Source organism: Cyprinodon variegatus, unplaced genomic scaffold, assembly GCF_000732505.1.
Source record: "Cyprinodon variegatus isolate N-32 unplaced genomic scaffold, C_variegatus-1.0 Scaffold54, whole genome shotgun sequence".
In the NCBI taxonomy this organism is placed as follows: Eukaryota; Metazoa; Chordata; class Actinopteri; order Cyprinodontiformes; family Cyprinodontidae; genus Cyprinodon; species Cyprinodon variegatus.
In genome coordinates this window covers 1,168,661-1,177,790 of record NW_015150507.1, presented here as the reverse complement: position 1 = coordinate 1,177,790, position 9,130 = coordinate 1,168,661, and the positions used below count along the sequence as shown (strand labels likewise).

Sequence of the window (9,130 nt, the reverse complement as noted above, 5' to 3'; positions counted from 1 at the left end):
TGAATAATAATTAAAATCTGTGAAGAACCTTGATTTATTTCCAACTGCTTTGCAGAGATTTGTATAGTTGAACAGATGCAGTTATATTTTATACAAATATTAGTCAGTTCTCAGATAAAATCAGGTCTAAGATATATTGCTCAATAAATGATCACATTTTTTTTATCTATATTTTTTGAATGGTCAATTTTGGAAGCCAACATTAAAATGTAGTTTACTAGTTCATAACATACAAACCTCTGATTTCATACATAATCTTTTAGGCTTACAGTGTGAATTCATAAATAAAGCATGGTTCCCCCTCCCCCCACATGAACAAAGGACTATTTACAGAAGTTCAGGACTTCTGTTCTGGTTACAGAAGTGCTGTAGATCTATAAACAGGATGAATGAGCTGGTGTATAACCAATGCTTTCTAACATCAGGTGTCAGTGTTGGCTTGTTGCTTTAAAAAAGCAGACAAGTTAACATAACACTCAGACTTGTCTGCAAAGGCAGACATTTAAGAATAGTTATCTACACTATCTTAATTTTTGCATCTTCTTCTTTAAAACCCCATAAGAGATTAGCTTTTTTTTTTTTGTTAGTTTACTGCACAGGCAATGCTGCTGTCGCTTTTTTCCTCCTAAACAGACTGTGCTGTTAAGCCTTGAACACACAGAATCGGATTTTGCATCCGATCAGACAGAAAATCATGTCGAACGAGGTTGTGGCGTTTAGCGGATGATCACATCCCGCATGATTTTACGCAAGAGGGCTTGCATAGCTTCGACTGAGTTAGACCCTAAGGTCTATTTTATGGTTTACAGCAATTCAGCGGCAATTTAATGGGTATGACAGGAAGAGAGACGCAGTTACAAAGTAAAACGCATCCGCTTACGGGGGGAAATACAAAATAAAATCTGTTATTGCAAACAGTGAGGTTTGGAGAGGCATGGTAAATACAAAGCAGGCGGGGCAGGCTCAGGTACAAACAATCAATGAAATATTTGAAATACTTTACCCATGATAAGAGTTCAGGAGGGCAGAAAATGGATCAAGTCCAATACTGATCCTATCTAAGCCTCACCAAAAAAAAAAAAAAAAAACTCGAACAACAGAAAGTGCAGCGTATCACTCACTCCGAAAAAAAAAAAAAAAATGTGACAAACTTTACTAATGTCAGGAGCACATAAACCGATATAGTAAAATAGGGATCCTCTTTGAGCCGAAAGTGCAGCTTATCACCATACCAGCTATAAAAAAAAAAAAAGATTTCAATCTTCACAGATTCCTCTCTGAGGATCACCTCTCACCGTCTCAGCCAGTACCCTTATAAACCTTAAACCGTTAAACTTATTTTCCATATTTCTAATATTAAAATCCTTTTTTTCTGGTTGGAGATGCAGTCTGATTATGAAGTGGGGTTTTGCTTTGAAGCTGCGCCATTAGTTTTTTGTTACGTTTTTCCCCACTTACTTTTTCTAATTTTTCCCAGTCAAATGTGGGAAATTGTTTTAATTTAAAAATTAAAATATGCAGCCTCTCCATACACGGATGCTGTGACTTGGTTAAAAAAATTGGATGGGATATTAAAAAGTGGTACGCAACCGGTGTGATCTGGCCTTTAGGGGGCAGCAGTATTGTGCCATTTTGGCTGACATAGGTAACCTCACAAGGGATTACATTGTGAGCCTGTAGTAATAATGTCACTATTGTAGTTATCCAGCTTTTATTGTCATTACACTGTCACAAGTACAGAGCAACGAAATGAACTCTCTGCATGTAACCCTTCCCCTTGGGGAGCAGTGGGCTACCATTGTGCGGCGTCCGGGGAGCAGTGTGGGGTTAAGGTTCTTTGCTTAGGGACCCAGAGTGGGAGTTGGAGTGGGGCTTGAACTCAGAATCTCTGGATTCCAAGTGGACCCAACCACTAGGCCACCACTCCTTAAAGCGGTGTTCAGTCTTCAGGGGAGCTCCTTCACCTTTGGGCCCTAGGAAGTTGCTCTGGCCCTATAGTTGAGCTTTGAGTCCTTTCAAAATAAATAGATATATAGATAGAAAGGATAGCGTTATCAAAGTTTTTAGACTGTTACTTGATTCTCATTCAAATCAGTGCAACTTTATTTTTTTTAATACAGAAAAAACGCATTTGCTTTACATTATTGGAATAATTCTACTAAATCTTGGTTCCCATTGAACTGTTGAGTTGTTGCATATCATCATCCACAAGATTGGATTTTTCTTAGATGGAAATGTGTTGTCATGTAGAGATCATATCATTTAGAGACATGAAGAGGGAACATTTTAATGTTCATTATTAAAACAACCAAAATGTTCCCTTTTTAATCATACTGCATTTGCTGCCCAGGGAGAGCCTGTACCTGTCCTGCTCATCCTGCAGCTCCTCCAGTCTCTCTAGTTCATCTAATCTAGCCCACAGTTCCTCCTCGCTTATGATGCCTTTTCTGCTCCCTGTGTCTCCACTCTTGCCTTCATCCTCCTCATCCTGCTCTTTCAGATCAAACACCACATCCATCTTGGGTTTCGAGTTAGGCTTGTGAGCTATTCTTTGCTTTCCTGTAAAGAAAAAAATCATGTATTGTGGTAAAGAACGATTTCTCTTCTCAAAAGCCATGATCAAGTGAAATGAGGTCAGAAGAAAAGCTGATGAAGCTACCTTTAGTGATGGCTGAGTCATTGTTTCCAACCTCCTCTCTGATGTCGACATAGTCCCCTTTATTCTAAATCACAACAATGTCAAAGTCAATACATTTTGTCCTCAATAGTGACTTCTTCCTGTCATATCTAAGGTGTGCAGTCTTGCAACATACAGCTGACATGGTTTCCAGCTCTTTTGCGAAGCCCACTCTTGCTTCGAAGTTTTTCATAGTCTTGGTCACATCGTCTAACTGATTCCCCACATCTGCAGAAAAAAAAACAGAGGCATCACGGTGAACGAGAGCAAAGGAAATGTGCCAAAACTGGCAGCAAACAAACAACGGTGTGTAAATAAAAAGATCGGCTGAATGACAAGCAGCGGCTTAAGAGTTAAAACCCGAAACAAGTCATGGAAGAGAGGAGGGGGTGGGGGGGAAAAATGATGGTACAAACAGTTCATAATATCTTCTGCCCTGAATACTACTCCGGATCATTAAATCTTCACAACAATTAAGCCCTTTCACTAATAGCAGCAGAGGGCCTTGTTTCCATGGCAATCGGGAGCCCCTCCAGTCAGCGCATCAACTGGAAGTGAGGAAAGGTCAAATACAGAAGGCCTGACAACTCGGCCGCTGTCTGACACATTTCAGCTAGCTCTGTTTGTATTACAGCACTTAGCTCTGTAATAGCAGGGTGGGGAGGGTCAGGAGGAGGGGGGGGGATGTGGCAGCACATTTCTGCTTCACTAAACATTCTAATAATGCTCACATCAGAGATCTTTGCTTGGTTTGTCTGACTTAATATGAGGTTTTTCTGATTTAGCACAGAGAAACAAAGAGGGGATCTTTGCTATAAGACAGAAAGACACGCTCTGATTTTAACAAATGTGTAATGTTTACAATCGCTTCGGTCGATGAGGAATGTAAAAGCGCTGCCTTCGCAATGTGCTTTGTTACTTTCAACCCTTTGAAAATAAATCTGCTTCTGCAGATCTCATTTACTTAACAGCAACACAATGCAAGGTTAAGAGGAACAGTTCTGTGACAAACTCCTGTTGGAATTCAAAGCTGTTTAAATGAAACCAGACAAGTTCTTTACATGTGATGTGTAGTCGCCCTCTGCTGGATGAAAAGCAGCAGTGAATGACTAGTTAAAAGAAAAAAAAACAAAAAACAAAGATGAGACGACAGGAAACGACTCTTACGCTTCATCCTGTGCTCGACAATTTTCTGGGCTTGCTTTGCAGAGCACTTGGCGAACCAGTTGTCGCCCAGCAGCACCGTGACCTCGTTGGTGTGCACAAGCTTCCCAGGCATGAAGGCCAGGGAGCCAAATGGTACCTGTTCAGGATGCAGAGGATGGTGGAGAACAACAAAAGAGAAATAGGCCATTTAGGCAGGTGCAAGACAGTCAGTGAGAAAGTAGGGCAAAAGGGAGCGAGGAAAGTTTAAATAATGGAGGAACTTTGAGTCAGTTTAAGCAAAAGGTTTGTTTTTTTTGCACTCACCATGATTTCATAACACAACTGATCTGGGAGAGTTCTGAGGCGATCACGGAGGGCTTCATAGTCATCCAACACCTTTTTCCTGTAAAGCGAAAAATGACCAATCATTTCATCAACACACACACACACATACATATTTTTTGAGTGTTTAAGTAATAAAAATAATGACAATTCAAAAATCTTTTTCATAGAGAAAAAAAAAACAGATCTATTCATCTCCACAAGATGTCAGTGTTTTCTTTTCTTTGGGAGATTTATTCCAGGCACCTTCCATCCTAATTTAAAAGCAGACTGAACCAAATTGTTGAACTAGAAACTGAAACATAAAGACAGACCAGGCTAATTCTGGGGCAAACTGCAGCCTCTAAAGTTTGAACCATGCTGTACATGAATGGACTTTCTGCTGCAAAGTCTAAATGTTCCTGAGGCAAACTGCTGAGGAAGCAGAGCTCAGGTGCTTGGGAGCTCACTTTAAATAAAGGCAAACCTTAGACAAACTCTGCAGACTGTTGTGATAAAAATACATACATACAGAAAAAAAAAACCACAGACGTCATTTGTTTTTTTGTTTTTCTTACACCACCCTTTGGAGCACGTCTACCATAACCTTATCCCTCATTAAGTTTTACTAAATCAGTTCTTCTATGTTCCTTTCTTGTCTTCCTGTATCCTCAAACCCCCAGTTGGCTGCAGCAGACATCTGTCCTCACACAGCCTGTTTTTTTCCTGGAGCTTTTTTTCCCACTCCATTGTGGCTGCATGTATGCCCAGTATAGGAACTGTACAAAACTTTTAACAAATCTGACTGTATGATCCGACTGAATTGTCACTGTAAAGTCTTGAGATAATGTGTGTTTTGAATTGGCTCTATACCAATAAACTGAATTGTCGTCACATTCTCATCTAGAACTTCACCGATGTGTCTGTTCGGGCTGTGAAATCGACTCTGTAAACTGCTTCGAGCAACATGTTGTAATTTGGCCCTGTTTAAATAAGCCAAACTGAATTAAACGGAGAGCAAAATGGCCATTTTTCCATTTATCAGCTCTGACTGATCGTCAGCAGGTCAATTTAATTAAAGCACAACATGTTACAGTCAGAGAAAATATCCATTGATCCCTAAACTTAGGATATTCCTTTCTGGTTGTCAATAAGGAATGACTGATTGTGCCTCATGAATATAATTCAAACATAGTTCAAATTTTGCAGACAGCATCAGAATTGAATTCAGATAGATATTTTTGCACTTCATTTAAAATCGTGTCCAAATATTAACCAGATTTGTTTAATATTGCTTTAATAATGAATGATGCAACAATTATTCCGTGACATTTACTTGAAAGCCGATTATTCTGGAGCCTCCACTGAATTTTGGTAAATACAGAAAGGATTTTAAAAAAGGAACACTGATGCATAACCCTTTCCTATTGGTGGGAATACAACTAGATAAAGGGTTGAAAAGTAAATAAACCCAATACATTTAGGACATTGTATGCATTTTTGTAGAGGCAAATGTGCAAGATGGTGTTTTAGACAGGAAGATTAGTTAAAATGATACTTTTGAGGTTTTTTTTTTTGGTTTTTTTTGTTTTTTCCAGGGGAAAAAATAACCAAGCCTGTCTCATCCATGCATGCACTTCTAAATGTATGATTTTGGCCTAAATGGCTTAAAAAAAAAAAAATAATGTGAAAAGGGGATAACAAAATTAAAAAAGATCTTACTGGTTTGGAGGTTGAAAAGTATGCATCACTAAAATTAAGACAACCAAAAAATCCTACAAAACATTTGAAAACCAAACCCAAAAAGTATAATATTAAAGAACTTTAAGACATCTAATACAGGCTATATGAATAATCCTTTAAAAACAACAACATTGTCTTCAGGTACTTTTATTGTGAAGCACCAATAAAGTTTACAGCTTTCCCTTTGGCTGCCATGGTTATAGTCTTTATGCTTATATAACATCACAACCACTACAGCATAAAAGACAAACCACCACAGAAAACTACCGGTAAAAGACAAAGTCTCATCCTCTCTAAGATGTGCTTTGCTGCTGCTAAAGTTAAACCCAACCATAAATAACCACACTGCGTCCATTCTGTCAAATTAGGCCCCTACATGTATGTTAGATCGTGCAAAGTCAAATTCAATGAAAGCTTTTTCAGAATTTATATCACCAAAGGGGTAAAAACAGTGAACAGCAAAGGATTAAGGATGTCACTGTGTGAACACTTTCCAAGAGTTTTATTCAGAAATATATGTTATATTTGCGCTATGCTAAACTGGCAGATTTATTTAGAAAAACTTAGAGTGAAACCAGCCGACACTAAATGGAACAACGTGGCACAAAAAAAGTTGTCCTGCATTTCTGCTGCCTGAAGCAACAACTCAAAGTCCTCAATATGTAACCCATACCACCTGCTGTACTAAAGGGAATACACTAGAGTCAAAGAAAATGTAGAGACTGTAAGAGACCTGCAACTTTCTAAAGCTTATACAGAGCAACACATTAGCACAGAGCTGATTTAGTTCAAGGATCTGTGAATCTGGTTAAAGGTGAAATGGTCTGAATTGTTGGATGGTCTGTCAGACCTATAGAAAACATATCTCAACAGTGTGAAATCCTTCCTGTTTCTAGGAGCTACTAGATCACAGTCTGATCTAGAGTTTGTATGAATGCTTTAAAGATCATCTCTACAACAGCAAAAATAACCCTGGACACAACTAAAGAAAACTTTAATAAGAGCCTGGAGGCTCGTCAAACTTTGGGGAACACAAAACTTTTAAGCAAAACAAAAAATGTGCTTCTGTTTTAATTTCTTGATGATATGAAATAAATAAGAATTTTATATTTTAGTTTAAGCATGCAGTCAAAATTTTGCTGAAAAGTTATCTGTAAATTAATTTAGATCCAAAACATTAGCATTTTGCACATTTACCTCATTAAAACAAATGCATGCATTTTGTTGACTTGAAATAAACGTAAATGCTAAATAATAAAGACACTATTTCCCTCTTCAGTGGATTAACCCTAGTTTAAAACACGAGTGTCCCAACTTCCAATATAAAGCCAATGTCATTGGATATTCAGTATTTGGAGACAAACACTGGGCTGATCGAGCATTTGCTGCAGCTGCAGCCCACAGACTGCTGGAGAAAGCCTCCAGCCCGCTGTGACCCTGACAGACGCGCCATATAGAGGAAGAAAATAAAATGATTTATATTTGTTTAAAGCAATAGCAAAAACGTTTCTTTTTTTTATATATAATTTTTTTAGTACAGAACAGCACTGTCACACCATGTTTCTTCATTGTTTTGTCCATATTTGACTCCATTCTTGTTTTCATTTCTTGCAGTAAAGGAAACTATTCCGACTCAGTGATGATTGTTCATTTTTGGTTCCATTTGCTGAATATCAAAAATATCACCAAAAAAAAAAGTATTACTTCCTGCATAAGCGGGCAGGCCAAATTTTTACCATTTTTGAATTACATTCAAGGGCAACACAATTAGTCCAAGGACACATTTAGTTTATTCCCACTTCTGTTTAAATGAGAAACATCTAGAATTGTTTTCACACAGACCTACAATAGAAAATCACATTTAGAATCTAAATCCTGCAAAAGAAGAAACAAAATTAGAAATATACATTTTTTTTTACATAACACATTAAGACTTTTATAATGCTTACCAGTGTTGAATCTGACTTTCACAGTTTTTCACCACCTGTTTTAGGATAAATAATGTTAGTTTGCTTCAACACAGACTATGCATGCCTGGCATACGGAAAATAATAATTCCTTTATTATTATAAAGGCAGTCTATATAGTAAAATAGCCTATCCAGTGGTATTAATCCAACAAACACACTGGGGGGTAAAGAAGAAGGCATTTCCATGACATTGCAAAAAAAATAAAAATAAAATAAATATCAACTCTGTTGTGTATATTCAGTCTTCGACATCAACAGAAAATAAAGCTAAATGGCTAGCAAAAGAAAACACTGGTGGAGGAGAAACATTTACAGGTTTTGACTTTATACATTGACTGATTTTATTTTCCAATATTCGCCAGGAAGAACAATATCAACAATAAAGGTCATTTAACGCTGAGTCTCAAACTAAGGGTCAAGGTTCACATGTCTGCCTTTAGTGGCACTCTGAGGAATAAATGAAGATCCAATAAGCAAAAAGCAAATATATTGTAGTTCCATGTTTACAAATGGGACTTTTTAGAGGGATTTGTCTTAATATGATAATTCAACAGGTTAACTCCTAAGCAACACAGGTAAATTAAACATTTACTACATTTTCTCATCATAAACGAGGTGTAGATATTTCATAAAGGAATCTGATCAAACCATCAGATCCACAAAACATGTGTTTAATGTTAAGTTATTTACATGATCGCAGCTGGATTTGATTAATAGGTCAGGGTTGGTGCAAAAAATTTTCCTTATGCCTAAAAGCCTCTAAAGAATAAGGATCTGAGTTTTGGTACCCCTATAACTCGAGTATAATTTACACAAAAAAAGTACCAGAAAGTGCTGGTTAGATAAACAGCAGGTTATTCTCTTGAATCAATGTTGCTATTTTACATTTAAGAAATTGTTCTCAAACACAGAAAATAAATGAATATTCTATGTGCCTCTATAACATTTGATTGAAAGAAAAACAAATTTAACAGATAAAAAAGCAGTTTTGTATTCATAATAAAAACTCAAAGCACCACTTTCACTCATTTACAGACTGATGCCTACATTAGAGGCAGTTTGGGATTAAGCGTCTTCCTTCTGATTGGTTCACCTTCACTCCTGCAAACATGTGGCAGAGGAGCAACCTGAAGTTAAATCAACAACTTTCAGATTGTAAGACAGCTACTCTTCTTAAAGAACCTCTGTCACCCAGTGGTTTATTAACCTATTAAGTCAACTCTTATGTCCTCAAAACCTCAGCCTTTGGGTTTGGTTAAGTGCAATTATAAATG

General features: G+C 37.3%; 1 protein-coding gene across 1 annotated transcript in view; it reads right to left on the bottom strand.

Annotated features, from left to right (window-relative positions):
- Window positions 1–9,130, bottom strand: part of uri1 (URI1 prefoldin-like chaperone) — a 13,797-nt gene that overhangs the window by 2,640 nt on the left and 2,027 nt on the right. Inside the window, exons 2-7 of the mRNA XM_015371119.1 lie at window positions 7,837–7,871; window positions 4,148–4,226; window positions 3,845–3,980; window positions 2,814–2,905; window positions 2,660–2,723; window positions 2,364–2,559 (exon numbers count right to left, since the gene is read on the bottom strand). Of these exons, the coding sequence (XP_015226605.1) occupies window positions 2,364–2,559; window positions 2,660–2,723; window positions 2,814–2,905; window positions 3,845–3,980; window positions 4,148–4,226; window positions 7,837–7,871 (602 nt within the window). The remainder of the gene's footprint in view (window positions 1–2,363; window positions 2,560–2,659; window positions 2,724–2,813; window positions 2,906–3,844; window positions 3,981–4,147; window positions 4,227–7,836; window positions 7,872–9,130) is intronic.